Source organism: Phocoena phocoena, chromosome 16, assembly GCF_963924675.1.
Source record: "Phocoena phocoena chromosome 16, mPhoPho1.1, whole genome shotgun sequence".
NCBI classification, from domain to species: Eukaryota; Metazoa; Chordata; class Mammalia; order Artiodactyla; family Phocoenidae; genus Phocoena; species Phocoena phocoena.
In genome coordinates this window covers 38041213-38060401 of record NC_089234.1, presented here as the reverse complement: position 1 = coordinate 38060401, position 19189 = coordinate 38041213, and the positions used below count along the sequence as shown (strand labels likewise).

The 19189-nt window shown below is 42.8% G+C and overlaps 1 protein-coding gene across 1 annotated transcript in view; it reads left to right on the top strand.

The window, feature by feature from the left end:
* PAPSS2 (3'-phosphoadenosine 5'-phosphosulfate synthase 2) overlaps positions 1-19189 on the top strand; it is a 78345-nt gene that overhangs the window by 44454 nt on the left and 14702 nt on the right. The window contains exons 2-7 of the mRNA XM_065893815.1: positions 6571-6688; positions 10433-10668; positions 11942-12080; positions 12632-12750; positions 12870-12983; positions 15179-15290. Coding sequence (XP_065749887.1) covers positions 6571-6688; positions 10433-10668; positions 11942-12080; positions 12632-12750; positions 12870-12983; positions 15179-15290 — 838 coding nt within the window. The remainder of the gene's footprint in view (positions 1-6570; positions 6689-10432; positions 10669-11941; positions 12081-12631; positions 12751-12869; positions 12984-15178; positions 15291-19189) is intronic.

The following is a 19189-nucleotide window of genomic DNA, read 5'->3' as shown; positions in this document are numbered from 1 at the left end:
TTTTAATTAGCAAGACAGCAATGAAACCGTAGCCCAACAGCAGTGAGGCCAAGTTCAAAGGCAACAGCAGAGTTGTCATTAGAGAAGGAAAGTGGATTTGTTTGCACTGAGGGGGAGGCAGGAGGATGTAGAGGGAATTCAAATCCACTTGTTTGTTTGTTTATTTTAATTAATTAATTTATTTTTGGCTGCGTTCGGTCCTCGTTGTTGCCCGCAGGCTTTCTCTAGTTGTGGCGAGCATACTCTTTGTTACGGCGCGTGCGCTTCTCATTGTGGTGGCTTCTCTTGTTGTGGAGCACGCAGGCTTCAGTAGTTGTGGCTCACAGGCTCTAGAGCGCAGGCTTAGTAGTTGGGGTGCACAGGCTTAGTTGCTCCGCAGCATGTGGGATCTTCTCGGATCAGGGCTCGAACCCGTGTCCCCTGCATTGGGCAGGCGGATTCTTAATCACTGCGCCACCGGGGAAGTCCCACTTACTTGTTTTTGATTGAAGACATTAGGCACACATCAAAAACCTTTGAGCACTGAGGAACTCGTAAACTCACCTGCGCTCTCCAGCTTCCTCATTCCTCCAGCGCCCTCTCTTTCATAAGCCTACTCACTGTAGCACAGGCTCTGCTTTGGCTCCAAGGGTGCCCCGCCCTGCCATGAAATCATGTGAAGTCTTTTCCCCATGTAGCATCTTTTCTTCTAGTCACACAACACCAAGGCCTGCCGTGACCTAGCCTATCCCACCCTGAGTTCCAGAAGCTCCTTCATACTCCCCTTTAAGCATCTCCGATGGGAGTGAGGAGTAGATCTGGCAGAGATACTCACTGCAACCCTGGGCTGGGTGATAAAGTCCCATCTTTAATAGCTCATGAGGCTAACCTGGGGCAAAGGCCATCCTCATGCCGGTGACTAAGCATTCATGACTGAGACAGCCAGCAGGAGAGCAGTTAGTGTGGGGTGGGTAGAACAAGGAGGCTTCAAACTGGTGCACCTTGGAGAGGCATGTTACTGGCTGGGCTTTGAGTCAAAGAAAATGATAATCAGAACGGCAACAACATCCTCCTCTGCTCCTGTGCGTGCGTGCGTGTGCGTGTGTGTGTGTGATGCTTCACCCCTACAAAATTGCTTTCCTATCCATTGTCTGACTTGATCATGACCCCCCCGCACCCCGCACCTCCCCAGAATTTCCTTAGAGTGGACCTAAGCCTTAGAACACTTCTAAATCTGGGTGGCTTAGGCCTCAAACTACCATGATGTCTCCAGAGTAGATTAATGCCTCCTGGGCCTCATAAGCCTCAACATCTTACCTTGTCATGTATTTTCTTTGATACTTTATATAGAAAATTATTTAATCCATTCAGCAGCCCTGTGAGGAAACTATTCTTAGCCCCATTTTACAGAACAGGAAATGGAGGATTGACGATGTTTATCACTTGCCCAGGGTCACTGAGCAAGTAGGTTAGGAAGAGGGTTTCCAACCCCTATTTGCTTGACGCCAAAACCCATCCTCATGTGACTCCTGGGAGTTTTTCTGGGTCAGTGACCTGGAAGAAGGTAGGGATTTTTGCATTTTGTTCCCTTAGGAACCCAGAATAGAAGTATGCCACCAACTTTGTGGTTTCTGGGCCACTTCCGGTTAAATGTCAGTGTTAGACGAGGTGCCGAGGACGTCTCTGTGCTCCTTTTCTGCTCACAGGGAGGCATTTGCTCTTTAACATGTGCTTTGCTTTCCATAGAGAGAATCCTTTTTCTGACAGCCACTTTCTTTCCGAAGCTTAGAACACCATATACTCTTAAGAAGGAAGGAAGGGTTTCAACAAGGAAAAGAAAAGTTTCCGGCTGCCTCACCCCTTTGCAGTTCAAATATCCTTCAAAACATCTGCTTCTATTTTATTTGTTTGCCTTTTGGAGGAAATCAAGGGTAAATTTGAGATAAATAAGAAGCAAAATACCTTCCCGAAACAAACAAAAAAGCCCCAGTACTTGGCCATCTGAAAAGATTTCATTTGTTTGTTTAAAACATTGTTGGAGTGATAGAAAATCTGGACAAACACCCATGATTAAGATGCAGTTAATAAAAACCAAAAGTTCAGAGATTAACTATTACATACTGTAAGAGAGTAGTTCCTTCCTGTGGACTCTGATGTTTTTGGAAAACCAAGTGCTTGTTGGGGAGGCAATTAACAAGATCATAACAAAGTTTCCACAGAAGACTAGCAAAGCTTGGAGTTTATTCTGGATCTCAGCCTCTAGGGAGAACGAACAGCCCAAAGAGAGAGAAAAAACCCATCTCTGTGGATGAATTAAGCACCGGTGGGCATTCACGTGCACAGGTGGGCAGCAGCCCCTTAAGTCATACGCGCTGTGATGGGATCCGAGCCCTTTTCCACAAACGCAGCTGTGCTGAACAATATCATTCCACCATCTGAATCTTTTTTCATTTTTTTGGCTGCATTGGGTCTTTGTTGCTGCTCATAGGCTTTCCCTAGTTGCTGGGGGTGGGGGGCTTCTCATTTCAGTGGCTTCTCTTGTTGCGGAGCACAGGCTCTAGGCTCACGGGCTTCAGTAGTTGTGGCACACGAGCTCATTAGTTGCGGCTCGTGGGCTCTAGAGCGCAGGCTTAGTAGTTGTGGGGCATGGGCTTAGTTGCTCCACGGCATGTGAGATCTTACCAGACCAGGGATCGAACCCATGTCCCCTGCATGGCAGGTAGATTCTTAACCAATGCACCACCAGGGAAGTCCCCCACCATCTGAATCTTATTAGGTATTTTCGTATTTGCTTAGTTTTTTTTTTTTAATGGTTCTTTTTTTGCATGTGGTAAAATTTACATGTAACGAAATACCCATCTTAAGTGTACATTCCCTGAGTTCCGGCAAATGCAAACACCTATGTACCTCAAACCGTTATCAGGACGTACAGCATTGCCATCACCCAGAGGCAACTGCTGTTCTGACTTTGCAAATTAGTTTTCCCTGATGGGGGATGTCATATAAATGGAATACATGTAGTTTTTTTGGGTAAGACTTCTTTGACTCAGCAAAATGTTTTCATTTATTATCATCCTCGTTGCATATATCAGCAGCTCATTCCTTTTTATTGCTGACTGGTATTCCATTAGAAGAGTATTCTATAATCTGGGTGTTTTGTTTCGTTGTTGTTATCTATTTTCCTATTTGATGGACCCTTGGTTATTTACAGTTTTTGTCCAAAAAAGTTGCTAATCATATTCTTGTACGAGTCCTTCTGTGGGTATAAGTTTTCATTTCTCTTGGGTTAATGTCTATGAATGCAACTGCTGAGTCCTAAGGGAAGTAAATGTTCGGCTTTACAAGAAACTGCCAGGTTTTTTTCTGAGATGGTTGGACCACTTTACACCTCCACTATCAACATATGAGAGCACGTGGGCTTCCCTGGTGGCGCAGTGGTTAAAAAATCCACCTGCCAATGCAGGGGACATGGGTTCTAGCCCTGGTCCGGGAAGATCCCACATGCCACGGAGCACCTAAGCCCGTGCACCACCAACTACTGAGCCTGCGCTCTAGAGCCCGTGAGCCACAACTACTGAGCTGGCGTGCTGCAACAACTGAAGCCCGCGCACCTAGAGCCTGTGCTTTGCAACAAAGGAAGCCACCGCAGTGAGAAGCCCGCGCACCGCAACGAAGAGTAGGCCCGGCTCGATGCAACTAGAGAAAGCCCACACACAGCAACGAAGACCCAATGCAACCAAAAATAAGTAAATAAATAAAATTAAATTAAAATTGAAAAACAAACAAAAACATATGAGAGCCCATCCTTGCTGACTTTAGATGTTATCAGTAGTGTCTCATTTTGGTTTTAATTTGCATTTCTCTCATGACTAGTGACATTGAGCCCTTCTTCATGTGCTTATGGGCCATTTGTGCATCTTCCTTTGTGAAGTGACTGTTCAAGTCTTTTGCCCATTTTTATAAAGCGGGCTGTCTCTTTATTATTGAGTTGCAGGTATTCTTTATATATCTTCATGTCAGAGGATGGAGGGAACACATAGTGCCCACTGAACTAAGAAGGCATCTTGAGACTGAAAAAAATGAGGCAGGCAACTCCATATAATCAATGGATCAGTTTATTATGGGGTAACTTACTCACAGGATGGGATCAGGATTGTGTCCACAACAATCCAGAAGCATTCACAGCTGTACTCCGTGCCACCGAGGGGCCATTGGGACAATTTTATATTAACCTAGAGTATGGGGGTAGGTACTTGGAAGCAGGACGTGCCTTTCTATGTCAAGACTTACGAACAGGTAATGAGTTTCGTGGGCATCAGGAATACGTCAGTGAAGGTTTTCGTCATTGGGGACTAACAGGGCATAGAGGAGAGGTCACCAGGTTCTAATGATTATTAAACAATATGTATTAACTACAAAGCCCTCGATGACAGAGAAGTGATTCACTTTACATTACAGTCCCTGGCAGGGTCAGCAGAAGAGCAGGAGAGACTGTTAACAGCCCAAGATGGCTTCAGTTATGCTAACAGCCATACACTTCATACAGTAGAGAGATATATGTCTGAGACCCACACTCTCCTCTGAGGGGCCCAGTTACTTGATCTTTTTGTCTGTATTTCCCCCTAAAATGTTGCCAGGAATTCTGCTTTGTTTAGTACTATATTTCCAGTGCCTAGTATGGCCCCTGGCACTTAGTAGGAGCTCATTTACATAAACATTTACTGAGAGAATCAATGAATGAACGGATGAACTGACTTGTGGGCCTGATATCCACACACAGTGTTCTTGAATTTAATGGCAGTGATTAACAAGGAAATGGAGAGAAAGAAAATGTTAATGTTTTCCTTGAGCCATAAAGTGTACTTGGCACAAAAGACCCAGGATACCTTCAGGGGATTTATTCACTCAGGGAAAAGATGGCTAGAATATCTCGTGGACTAGCCTCATTTGTCCCGCTTTATGAATCCTCTCGTGCAAGCCACCCCTGCTGTCTACTGTCCCGACCCCTTCCAAGTCTTGGGTTCTGACCAGGTTTGTTTGATGGATGATCAGAGCGTCTAGCCTTGGAGAGTTTTAGGTAACTTAACCCAGCCGATCCCAGCTTTCAACACCTACCTCTTGGTTCCCGCTGACACTGATAATGCTGTTCCCTGCCAGCTGGCCCCTTAGTTGGGCTCTGTGTCTCACTAGCAGGCCCACCCCATGGGTGTGCACTGCCTTTCTGAGGCCCCAAGGGCCAGCAGGGGGCTCCTTCCTCCTTGGTCTTGAAGTGGATTTCCTGATGCTAATCCAGATGGCTCTCCTGCTGCAGCTGTACACTGAATAATCATTGTCAGCGTCCACATTTGTAGGGAACTTGGCCATTTACAGAGCATGTTCCCATCCATTATCTATATAAGCCTCCAAACAGTCCTATTTGTATTCCCCTTGATTTTTTTTTTTCCCAAAGGAAAGGCATAAAGAGGTGATTTAATTTGCTCCAGAATGTAAGAGTTGCCCTCATGTGACCCAGAGTTTTCTAAGACTGTCTGGGTCTTGCTCAAAGAATATTGGAGCTTTTTTTTTTTTTTTTTTTTAGCTCTGGTGGGTATACATGTACAGTGTTTAAAAGGCTTCCTAGATTTTTACATTTCAGCAACTTGGATTACATCTGTCATTAAACATTTAATTACCATACCAAAGACACACATGGGCAGTTCTTAACCTTTTTATTTTTATTTAACCATCATTATGGTTTCCCCTGACCCACCCCCTTCCCCTTTGGATCACATCTTCACATATTGTTTTTTTAAATGTCCACCACAAACTGTACTTATTGACTCATTTTACCTTTTTTTATTCATCAGACATGTACCTTCCTGTTTAGGGTCAGGCTCAGATAATCTGTGCCCTCATGGGGCTGATTTTATTACAGCCAAAATAAATACATTTGAGATTTGAGTTAACCTCCAAGACTAATAACTGGTACATTTCCATTTCTTCAGGCCTTTATGAAAGATTAAAAAGTTCATACACTGACCCTTGGGAAAGTGGACGCAGATTTTAGTACTTGTGAAAAAGGAGTCCTATTTCGGGGATAAACTCTCAAGTTGCTGACGTCTATGTCTGGGTGGGAACAGGAGGGGTATAATGGCCTCTAACTCTTCGTTCTGTGATTGGAGCCTCTCCCAGCTCTCTAGAGAGGAGCTCAACCAGCCTCACCCTATTATTTCCTCAGCGGCTGGAGTATTTGGGCTATTTTCAGTTCATGCCCGTGGGACTCGGGAAGAACATGCATTTACTGAAACAGAGACATTCCCCTAACCATTACCTAAAGGTACACATTTTAATATGTCATGGAACCAGAACTTTTACATTGCATCAATAATTGCCTCATTCCAATTATACTTTCAAAGGGCAGTGATGGGCATGCTAAAGGCAGTGTCTGTTTCTAAATTAGTAGAGTTAATTAATGTTACTCTGTGTGCCCATTATAAAAAAAGGAGTTTCTGTTAGGGAAGACTATTTATGTAATCTGTTATTTTATTATATGTATACACATGAGATTTGTTATTTTATTAATTGAATATGGTGCTTGCTCTTGTTTTGTAGGAGACCCAGCAGAAATCCACCAATGTTGTATATCAGGCACATCATGTGAGCAGGAATAAGAGAGGGCAGGTGGTTGGAACAAGGGGTGGATTCCGAGGATGTACCGTGTGGCTGACAGGTATGCTGTGTTGAGATCTATATATTTTTTAATGGAAAACTGATGGTGACACACAATTTTTAGGAAGATAGTGTCACTACATATTACATGTGTATTTCAACGTTAGAAGGAGACTGAGAGCTGTGATAGAAAGCTTGGGTGTTAGTCCTAACTCTACCCATCAGTGAGAAATAGGACTTCCATCAAGTCATGGAATGTCTCTAGTTCTGTTTTCACCTCTTTGGCAGGAAAGGATGGGACAAGTTGATTATGACATTCCCATTCAGCTCTAAGGAATTCTGTAGTTCTTAATTTCATGCCTAAACACATTTACTGGCAGTTATGAACGGGGCTCTCCTAATTTGACATCAAGCATTTGGCTGTCCATTAGAGATATTCTTTATTCTTTTCTGATGTTTTAATATTCTAGGGGGCTATTTTACTTATTTTAAAAAATTAAAATCTGTGCAAGAAGCAAAACTAATGTTTTCTGCATAGCTGAGTATTGTCCCTTGTGTATAAAAAAAGAACTCATTCCCACCGAGGTGACCAAATGAATCTCCCTTTTCTTGTGTTTATATAGCCCCAGAATGTCAAAGCTAAGGGTTAGTGACAGAACTGGAATTAGTCCTCGGCTGTTACCTTATACTCTGAGTACAAGGTAGAGGAAGTTGATTCCTGGGAATGCAGGTCCAACATAGGCTGGACTCAAAAGAAAAAAACAGGTTCATTTCGTAGACATAATATTTCATATGGAGATGAACTCAGATGCAAAGATATGTTTATCCAGGTTGTGAAATCAACTCATGTGTTACTGTTTGCTCACAAATGCTGATTTATTCTAACCTGAAGATAGTTCTAGAAAACACAACAAGCGAGGACCTGCCTTGCGTCTTTTCTTGCTGTTCTGAGTCTTTCCTATTCCTGTCTAAAGTAGCCTCATTCTTCTCTTTCAAGTTATTTCCTAGTGCCTGTGGCACTTGCCCTTGGTTTCCGGGTTTCATTCATCCCTGGAAGAACAACTTTCCCTGCTTCCAGGGTGAGGCTGGACAGAGGGCAAGGAGGCTGCTGTGTTCTAGAAGGCAGATTCACCTGCTGCAATTCCTGATATGTTTCCCCCGCTCCCTCTGAGAGACGTGACGTGCAGCAGTGAATAAAACAGCGTGCTCCAGACGTTTCCCTCTTGCTATGTGTTTGCCTTCATGAGATGTTTTGCCTTCATGTGTTTGTCCAAATTTTGAATCAGGACATACCCACAGAGTCCATTTTTCTTTCTTTTTTTTTGCGGTACGCGGGCCTCTCACTGTTGTGGCGTTTCCTGTTGCGGAGCACAGGCTCCGGACGCGCAGGCTCAGCGGCCATGGCTCACGGGCCCAGCCGCTCCGTGGCATGTGGGAACTTCCCAGACCGGGGCACGAACCCGTGTCCCCTGCATCGGCAGGCAGACTGTCAACCACTGCGCCACCAGGGAAGCCCAAGTCCATTTTTCTTAATGTAAAACACCCCTGGAAAGACAAAAAGAACAGGTAGAAGAGAAAAAAAAATCTCAAGGGTATACTTCCTGTCTTTTCTTACTCTCAAAAAGTCATCTTTTCCTAGTTTATTTTTTTATTCTCATATTACAGACATTGGATATTGACCAGGCAAATCAGGAGAAACCAAATACTTGAAATCTGGAGAGTTGGAGTTGGGTACCGGCTTCACCTACATTAGCTGTGTGATTTTGGACAAGCCAATCAACCTCTCTAAGCCTCGGTTCCCTTATTTGTAAAATGAGAATAAAGATAATACCTGCCTCATAGAGGTATAGGTAGAACAAAATGAAATAAAGCATATATGCACTTAGCACAAGTCCTGGTCCCTAGTAAAACTCTCAGTAAATGTAATTGGTGTTACTTCAATGTATTAAAATAAATATTCCAATGATCTATTTTAATACAGCTAACTGTGTTAGAAATTTCTATTGTTTCTCTCATTTTCTGATGCAAGAGAACGTACCAGAGATTCAGGAGTCCCATTTCTCCTACCCCACAAGTGGACATAACTTTTAAGAGGAATTTATCACATGAATTTCTATCCAAATGCAACTGAATTACATAAAGATGTAATAGACAATGCCTTGATTTACAAAGATTGCCAACACATTCTTCACGTAGCCGTTTCTTCTAATGGTCCTCTGTCAAAGCCAAGGGCATGACTTTAAAACATAACTAAAAATATGGAAAATACTTGTTTACCTTTCATATATCACCTTTCTTTCCAAGTCTCTCTGTCCTGCATCCCTTCTTTACTCTTACTTTTTCTTTTTCCTCTTTCCCCCTGCTGTCTTCTCTGTATTAACAATTTCTTGACTTTCTTTTCTGCCCCTGTCCTGACTTTTCCTCTTCCGGGTGCTGACAGTGGCTTGGCATCACTGCATTTTTCTTCGGGTTCAGAGATCTTTAGAACAACTGAATTTTTAGAGGGCTCCTTTTCCAGGGTGGTTCAGATTTTGAGCTCTTAAGTAATTTTGGCGGGTAGCATTTCATTCCCTTTCTGCTTACATTCTCCCTCATGTAGAAATTATACTGTGTGTTCCCAATCACTGTGCTTTGAAACCATGGTAAAAGGCACCTTGTAACTCCACTCTCATGTAAAGACTCCAGACGCCTAAGAGTATATGGCAACTCTAACTACATCTACAGCGTAGCTCAGGGTGGTTCTCTGTCTTTGTGTTTTGAGAATCATTTTGGAAAATCTTGAAAACAAAAGGACAGTATGTTGGTTCTCTTGTCAGATGGGTGCTTAGCAGCATCTACAAGGGAGGTGGCCCTCCCAGTCTCCAAGGGCTGGCTGTCTCTCCATTCCAGCTGATTGCTCTCATAAGGGGATATGAGGACACCACTGCCAGAGCCTCTGATTTTCTTTCAAGAGAAGCCATAATCTGAATTTGTATGCACAACTTTCTAGTCTATAAAATACACTGCGGGCAAAGTGTTACCAACTCAGGTCCTTGGACTCCTCAATCAATAGAAATTGATAAGAGGCCAGACAAGGAATTCAGGCAAGGCTTTATTGAGGTCCCTGCTGCAGCAGGGGGGAGCGAAAACAAGAAACAATTGCCCTTGCTCACTCCTGAGGTGGGGCAAACCGGTTCCTTAAATGGGATGCGAGTAGGGGCAGATGGGTGGTCAGGCTGGAGCGGTGGCTTAGGTGGTCAGCTGACCCTGTTGGTGGTGCCGTGTGCAGGAACCATGCGCAGTACCCTGCTTTTGCTCCCTGCACCTCAGAAATGGCAGCTGGTTTCTGGCCTTTTTGTATCTTACTGTTTATAATTTGCCCCAACTGTGGCCGCGTGCAGGTATTTTTAGTCCCTTATAGTTTCTTTGTTTTCTGTTGCTCCAGGAGATGTTTGTCCAGGTGCAAGTACCGTGGTAAAGGGTCCCAGGTCCCAGCCCATCCCAAAAACACACCAAGGACCATATGTAGCCTGCCAAGGTCTCCCTATTGACGAACGCCTTTTGCTTTGAAAGGCTATAATCCTAACAAGGGACAAATAGTTTTTTCAAGATTTGAAAGAAATGCTAGTACTTGACTTGTAGTAAACTTTGCTTTTTCTAGATTTGAAGGGTTTTGATTTGAGGGCAATCCAGTGATTGTAATGAGGGTTTAATTATGCTTGAATTAGGTAAAAATTAGAATCAGTTCACAATTCAGATCAGAGCACAATTTATAATCTTAAACAGTCAGAGACAGTGCCTGTCCTGTCTTGCCCATTCTGAACAGGTCTCTCTGGTGCTGGAAAAACAACGATCAGTTTTGCTCTGGAGGAGAATCTCGTCTCCCACGCCATCCCTTGCTACTCCCTCGATGGGGACAACGTCCGTCACGGCCTCAACAAAAACCTTGGATTCTCTCCTTGGGACAGAGAAGAAAACATCCGCAGGATTGCTGAGGTGGCCAGGCTGTTTGCCGACGCTGGTCTGGTCTGCATTACCAGCTTCATTTCTCCTTTTGCAAAGGTAAAATGCTTTGGCGACGCTGCTCTGGTCTGCATTACCAGCTTCATTTCTCCTTTTGCAAAGGTAAAATGCTTCGGCAGTGCACACGATTGCCACACATAGCACCAGTGCTCTCAAGCTGCCAGGATGAGGACCCAGCGGAGGGGAGGACAGAGGAATGTCATACTTCCAGTCTCCCCCACTGGCTCTCCTTCCCCCACTTGCTCCCTCATTTCCTCTCTTTAATATTGGTTACATAAAGAGAGTCCCTTCATTTCCAGATGCCAGGGCACCAGGTGACATAAACCCTTCCACTTTCACAATGGTAAGGTACACTTGGCCAGAGTTGAAAGGAAGAGAAAGTTAAACCAGAAAAATTCCAAAGCTCAGTAATTTTATTGGGTTGGCTGAAAAGTTCCTTCAGGTTTTAACCAAAAAGCCCGAACATTTTGGCCAAGCCAGTATTTCTCCAAAAAGTCAGAGGCCTTAGCTTACTAAAGAAAACAGCAGTTCATCGCCGATGCATCAGGTTATGTGTGTTTAACGTTGAAATCAACGAGGTGGACTGTTACTCCTCTTGTTTTAAAACAGGAAATTTCTGTGAATTACATATAAGACACTATGTACTTTGAACACATCCTTTGAATGAAATGCTGTCATATTGCCAGCCCTGTCTTTTAGTTGGGATTCTTTCCCATTTTTGTTTGTTTGTTTGCTTTTTTTTTTGGAAAGTACTTGGGAGATTTGTTTACTAGAGTGAAATTTCTGGAGTTTCTCTAAAGGGCTAGTTTCCTGACACCTCTGAAGAGCTCAAACCCCAGTGTTATCTTAAAGTCATGGAACACCAGAGCACACAGTATTTTGTGATGAAGAATTTCACTATGAAACCTCTTCTTACATTCTTTTTTTTTTGGCCAAGTTTTTTTTTAATTTATTTTTGGCTGCGTTGGGTCTTCGTTACTGCACGTGGGTTTTCTCTAGTTGCAGTGAGCGGGGGCTACTCTTTGTTGTGGTGCACGGGCTTCTCATTGTGGTGGCTTCTCTTGTTGGGAGCACGGGCTCTAGGCACGCGGGCTTCAGTACTTGTGGCACGTGGGCTCAGTAGTTGTGGCTCATGGACTCTAGGGCACAGGCTCAGTAGTTGTGGCACACGGGCTTAGTTGCTCCATGGCATGTGGAGTCTTCCTGGACCAGGGCTCGAACCTGTGTCCCCTGCATTGGCAGGCGGATTCTTAACCACTGCACCACCAGGGAAGTCCCTCTTCTTACATTCTTAAAGGTAATTATTTTCCAGGATCGTGAGAATGCCCGCAAAATCCATGAATCTGCAGGACTGCCATTCTTTGAGATATTTGTAGATGCGCCTCTAAACATTTGTGAAAGCAGAGATGTAAAAGGTCTCTACAAACGGGCCCGAGCTGGGGAGATCAAAGGTAGGAGAGCCAGTTCAGCGGTATCTTTGCCCCTTCCTTATGCCACCATTTCTTATCAGTCTGCGCCCAGAAATCTGTCTGAAGTTTCAAAAACCGTTTTCCAAAACTGCATATAGTGCCCACGACTTTTTATCAAACCGTCATATCTTCAGAATGTCCATGGGCTAGTTAAACCGTGGGCTTGTATTTTTCAAGAACTATCACCCCAGCCACAAGCAATCAAGTTTAGAGAACTAAAATGGATATGTGTATGTGCATGTGTGTAGGAGGAATCTCTCAGTTTTCCTCCTACTTGTTTTCCTTTTCCATTCTAATCAGCTGCAGAGGGCTTAGACTCAGACAGATTTTGGTGATAATCGGGACTTTCTGTATTGAAACCACAGCTGTATATGTTCTTATCTATGGCTAGAGGGCAAGGATAGCTGTTTGACCTTTTCTGTTTTAATCTGAATACAGCAGTTGAAAACATTATTGCAACATGTGTTATGTCTTATTGAGTCAAAAGATTGTTCTGTTGGTGCAGATGTGATTTTCAGCCTTCTGCCTTGCAGGCTTCACGGGTATTGATTCCGATTATGAGAAACCTGAAACTCCTGAGCTTGTGCTTAAAACCAACTTGTCCTCCGTGAGCGACTGTGTGCAGCAGGTGGTGGAACTTCTACAGGAGCAGGTGGGCGGACTGAACGTCTTTTTTAATAGTTTTATACAGTCATAAAAGATCATCTGTTTACTGAAGTGTTCTTTTTATAGTTTTCATTCCAAACTGTTACCAAGTCTGCTTCATTTCAGAACATTGTACCCCACACTATAATCAAAGGCATCCACGAACTGTTTGTGCCAGAAAACAAACTCGACCAAGTCCGAGCTGAGGCCGAAGTGCTCCCTTCGTTATCAATTACCAAGGTAAGGTGGTGCCCACTGGCTAATGGAGACTTAGGCTTAATGTCAGTCATTATAATCCATTTACAATTACTCTTAATTAGGAAGGTAGACATAAGGAAAATGCAATGCCTATAAAGAAAAACACTTCATTTTGCCAATTTTTTTTTACCTCTTCTTCAAGAAAATCTCTCATCAAGTGTTGCCCCAGGCAGCTGATCAATGCCACGTACAGAGGCAGACTGGGAACATAACTTCTGTACTTGCAGAGGACAGTTTTATATGGTTGTCATTATACCTTCAGTTATGCCTGCGCTCAAGCATTAGGCAGTAATTATTTGTTGGCAGTTGCTGAGAAAATAGTTTGTCCAGAATACAGGTGTTTCTTGGACCATTGAGAAGGAATTTGAAGAAAACAAGAAGCAACCCGGATCTAAAGTGACATGAATGCCTTGATCTTTTTTCTACTCTGCACATCCCACTCTTCCCTCATCAGGGAGAGTTCAGTCTGAGGAGAGGGAGCTTTGGTTGCATTGATTTTGCAACCTAGAAGATGTTAAGATGCAATCCCAGCAAACAGCCCTGCAGATACCTTGGCCTGTTTACTGGTTAGTGTTAGTTGGTTCATATAAGGTGATCAAGTCTTCACTGGTAACCTTTTGGTACCCATTAAAACCTTGGACATTTTTTTTTTTTTTTTTGCGGTACGCGGGCCTCTCACTGTTGTGGCCTCTCCCGTTGCGGAGCACAGGCTCCGGACGCGCAGGCTCAGCAGCCATGGCTCACGGGCCCAGCCGCTCCGCGGCATGTGGGATCTTCCCGGACCGGGGCACGAACCCGTGCCCCCTGTATTGGCAGGCGGACTCTTAACCACTGCGCCACCAGGGAAGCCCTGGACATCTTTTTAAGAGGCAGAGTACATTGGGAATGTCCTTCAGCTCATGAAGACCCCAGGCTTTAGTAAGTCATGACGAATTTATAAACACAATAAATTCTGAGTTTTCCAATGCTCCAGGCAGGTGAGAAACACATAATCATAATTACAGTGTGGAATAATAGTTCCAATAACAAAATGGTCTGCAAGGTACAGAAGAACTTCAAAGCATCTAATGATTAACTCTCTTGATCCTAGGGGTGACAGGAAAGATTTAAGTGCAGTGGCCCATGAGCTGGGTTTTATTTTTATTTATATCTATTTATTTATTTTGGGTTTTTTTTTTTTTTTTTTTTTGAGCTGGGTTTTAAATGACAAACAGGGTTTTCAGGTAGAGGGGAGGATGGGCTTGAAACCACGTGTGTGTTCAGACTGCACACTGTCTGGCACTGTTGGTGACTAGGCCCCCAGGTGGGGAGTGGTGCCAGGTGGACATCCCTACATGAGCCCCTGGGGACAGAGCTCGAAGGCCTGTCAGTATCACGCTAAGAATTTTAGACATTTGTCTTTTTTTAAAAAAATTAATTTATTTATTGTTTATTTTTGGCTGCATTGGGTCTTCGTTGCTGCACGCGGGTTTTCTCTAGTTGCGGTGAGCGGGGGCTACTCTTCATTGGGGTGCACGAGCTTCTCATTGCGGTGGCTTCTCTTGTTGCGGAGCACGGGCTCTAGGCGCGCAGGCTTCAGTAGTTGTGGCACGCGGGCTCAGTAGTTGTGGCTCGCGGGCTCTAGGGCGCAGGCTTCAGTAGTTGTGGCACGTGGGCTCAGTAGTTGTGGCGCATGGGCTTAGTTGCTCTGCAGCATGTGGGATCTTCCCGGACCAGGGCGCGAACCTGTGTCCCCTGCATTCGCAGGCGGATCTTAACCTCTGTGCCACCAGGGAAGTCCCTGGACATTTATCTTAGTGTCAATGGTTTGCTCAGTTCAGTCAAGTAACTAGCACATTTGGTGAAAAAAATGTAGCCAAACCAGAATTTTTGTGGGAAAAAGAATGAACAGTGAATCTTCAACACAGGTGCACATTGTAAGGATAGACAGAGCCTAAAGTGTTCAAAGAAATCATCCCAGTTTGAAATCTTTTCACCACTCTCCCACAGAAAGTTCTAGACTCAAACTTCTCCAGCCCTGCTAGATCATGGGTCAGCATTACATATGGGAATGCTTAAATCATAAAAGGTTCTGCCTTCATTCTCCTGTCAACTGAATAAGAAAGGACTGCCCTGGGGCCAGATGGCTGGAAAACGGAGCTTATGGAAATGTTCACCTGCTTTTTTGTGTTTTGCAGCTGGATCTTCAGTGGGTCCAAGTTTTGAGTGAAGGCTGGGCCACTCCCCTCAAAGGTTTTATGCGGGAAAAGGAGTACTTGCAGGTTATACACTTTGGCACCCTGCTAGACGGTATGGGTTTTTGTTCTTTCGTTTGTTTGTTACTCTTTATTACTAAAGAAAAAAATATTTCTCAGAAGTTTTCACAGGAACAAGAAATGCTAATCCTCGGTTTGTAAATCCTATTGTGAAAATATTATTTATGGTGTGTCCAGTTATGTATAAGCTTCCATTTTTAGGATATTTTTTGGTTATCCTCAAAGGATTATTGATTATCTAAAGCTAAGGAACCAAAAAATAAAGGTTTGACTTGCACACAAAGCCAAGAGAAGGTTAAGTCTTTTTCACCTCCACCTGCCCTTTGCTGGCCGTGATATTCATAAGGCAGTGGACCGTCAGAAGCACCATTGGCAGCTGCTTGGACCATCCTGGGGAAGCCAGGATGGACTCAGCACTCATTGCTGACTTGCAGGATGCCTCCCATCCTCCAGCAGACGTTATTGCAGCAGCTGCTCTCCTTGGTGGATAATAAAGGGTTGATATTCATGCCCATACATGAAATATATTAGGATGGCTTCATCCACTAAACTTTAATACGGGGTGTTAAGGCAGCTTTCTGGGCAGAAGCTGAATGACTCTTAGAGAACTGCTCCTGTCAAGGTTGGAATGATGTCTCATTCAGAAAACTTCTGGATCCTTCTCTGATCATTTCCTTCCTAGAACTGTCTTGACCTTATCAAATAGAACTTATTTATTTCAAGATCTTGGGGAATAGCTGATAAGTGGGGGAAGGAATTTGTAATACGGAGCAGGGCTCCAAACCTTCTAGGAAGAAAAATCAAATCAGATGTTCTTTCCTGAGAAAGATGTTCATGTTCTAGGTTTGTGCCTCTGCCTGGGGAATGGGGCGTAAAGCAACCCCAGTTGTAGTTAGGTTTCAAAACTCCCCATACCCTCAAGAAGCCTCCTTAATTCCTATGTAAGTCAATTACTAAAAATACATACCAGGGATGTAATATGCTGCCCACCTCTACCTAAGTAGAGGCAGAATATCATAGTGGATAAGAGTGAGCTGTGGAGCCAAACTATCTGGGTTCAGGGCAAATTACTTAAACTCTCTGGGCCTCAGTTTCCTCATCTGTAAAATAGGGATGTTAATAATAGTACCTACCTCAATGGGATGTTGAATGTTTAAAAGAATAAAGTACCTAGTCCAATAGTAAATGTTCCATGTATTAACAACCCCCTCACTGCATAAAATTAAAAGGACTTCAAAGTCTTGAACAGACCAAGAAGCTTATCTCTAGTCACATCCGTTTGGAAGTAGCACAGATAAGATGTTCATCAGCTAGTCAATAAATATTTATTGAGTGTCCTCGGATGTCAGGGTTTGTTCTAGCTGCTGGAGATAATACGAGCTTGCTGGGACAGGCAGTACAGTTCATCTTCTGAACTCTAGTCCAGAGGGGTTTTCCCACCACATCAGTGGTTGTGAAACTTTTTTTTCAAGTCATAACTATTTCAGTGAAATCTGAGGCAATATATACAACAGATAAAAATGGAACTGCTCCTTTGGAAGAAGTGGGCTCAGTCTTTCTCCCACCTGGACAGCAGCCTTGAGGGTGTCTAGGGAAAGCTGGTTGAAACACTGCCCTCTACCACACCATGACAGTCTCATGACAGAGCTTGGCTCGATGGCTTTTGGACCGAGTAGACACAGTTAAATTCCAAAAATGATGTCTCTGTATCAGAAGGTTGGACAAGGTATCATTTGTATGGATATCATTTAATTTTAACCAATTTATGAAAGTTTGAGTCACCACCATTGAAAATTTGAAATAATTTTTGTAGCCATAGACATGTGGCCATTTTCATCTACCATTAAACAATCGCACATTTCTTGATCACCTACAATCTGCAGGTAAAATTGTTTCTATTCTGACCCTGTCTCCCAAAAGTATTTTGTTGGTTTTAATTTTCTCAAAGGTTCACAATTTCCCCCTATAGTAAAAAAAAAAAAAAAAAAAAAATTAGCTCAGTCTACTCAGTCCAAAAGCAAAATAAAAAATCATTTTTTAGTGTTTTTGATGATTATATAGTATGAGTTACTCCCTATATTACTCAAGGGTCTATTTTCATGTCAGTGTATTATTATTATTTTATTTCTCACTGGATATATAATTTGGGGGGGCTGTCATAGATCCTCCAATGATAAATGTCACATCTAAATTTGAAAATGGAACCTCAAGCTTATGTTCTTGACTGGTGGCATCCAAGTAGGGTTAAGACATAGCAGCCTTGTAAGACCTGATCATTTAATGGCAAGTCTTCTGCGGCTCTGACTTTCCAAGTCAGGGCTTGAGAGCTTTTCTATATACTGCCAGCATTTATTCAGCACATAATGTGTTCTGACCCTGGTGCTTGACATAGGACATCACATTTAATCCAGATAACACCACTGTGAAGGTATTTTGTCCATATGAGGAAATAAGTATTGGGAAGGTTAAATAACTCCCTCGAAGCCTGGATTCAAATCCAGGTTATCCTGGGACTGGGCATACTCTCATGTCCTCTAAACATCTGGAATTCTAGGACATTCTAAAGCAGTTTGCCTGTATACCTCCCAAAGCCTGGTTTGGAATCATCTGACGGTAGTTATAACATCACATATTTGTAAGAGACAACTTCTTGCTTAAGTTGGAGGGGTTATTGACATATGTTATAATTATTTAAAAACATAATTATTGGGCTTCCCTGGTGGCACAGTGGTTGAGAGTCCACCTGCCGATGCAGGGGGCACGGGTTCGTGCCCCGGTCCGGGAAGATCCCACATGCCGCGGAGCAGCTGGGCCCGTGAGCCATGGCCCCTGAGCCTGTGTGTCTGGAGCCTGTGCTCCGCAGCAGTGAGAGGCCCGTGTACGGCAATAAATAAATAAATAAATAAATAAATAAATAAATAAAAACATCATTATTTTAAAATGCTTTTGGATTGTATTGGACATTATTCAATATAAATTCTGGTTTCACCAGCTTTTTGCTGTCACATATGCTCTATTTTTAGAAATAACAGTAACAAAAAGCTCAGTATCTTTGTATGTTGTATGTATGAAGCTTCATAGTAGGAGTTTGTTCCTTGTCATTGTTGCTTTACTATTATTTTGGTGGAAAGTTGAAAACAATATGTTTCTTAATTTTGTTTGTATTTCTCTAGGCATGTTCCTTCCTGGTATGTACTTTAACTTTATAAGTAAATTATTATAATTAGATATGTTATATTAACTAGAAATGGTAAGGACATAACTAGAAAAAAAAAATCTAAATGAACTAGTTGGAATTGCTAACAGTTCATGATCCAACCAGTTATAATAGAATAATGCTGCATTCTTCTGTTGACAGGAGTCCAAGTAACAGGAAATTTCTGGATCAGATGCAGCTGTTGTTTATAATGTTTTATTTGGCTGACACATTAAACTTGTTTCTGAATTTCTGTTGCACATTTTGTTCCTGAGATTTTAAAAATTTATGATCCTCTCTGTTAATTACTTCTACTGAGTGTTGGTCCCCATTTTGTTTCACAAATCTGGAAATGTTTTTCTATTGCATTTATAAAACATTTTTAATTGATGAAGGACACATCAGTTTTAGATACAGTTTAAAGTGGATGCCCCTGGTTGGACTGTGGATGATTGTGCTCCGTTTGTGATGAGTAATTATGCGTGAATTTAATTTCAAGCTATGACAGTTGATGGTTATAAAACTGGGAATAAACACGTACTCGCTGCAATTCTAAACTTCTGCACTGTACTGGAAGAAAAAGGTAAAATTCTGAAGATATCATTTATCTTGAGTATTGTTTTCATCATTGCTGTTTTTCCTTGAAAAAGACGAATTAAGCAATCTAAAGTATTTGTTTTTGCCCAGAAATAGTCCCAAACAAATGATAAGCATATCTACAAGGTTAAAACAACAGG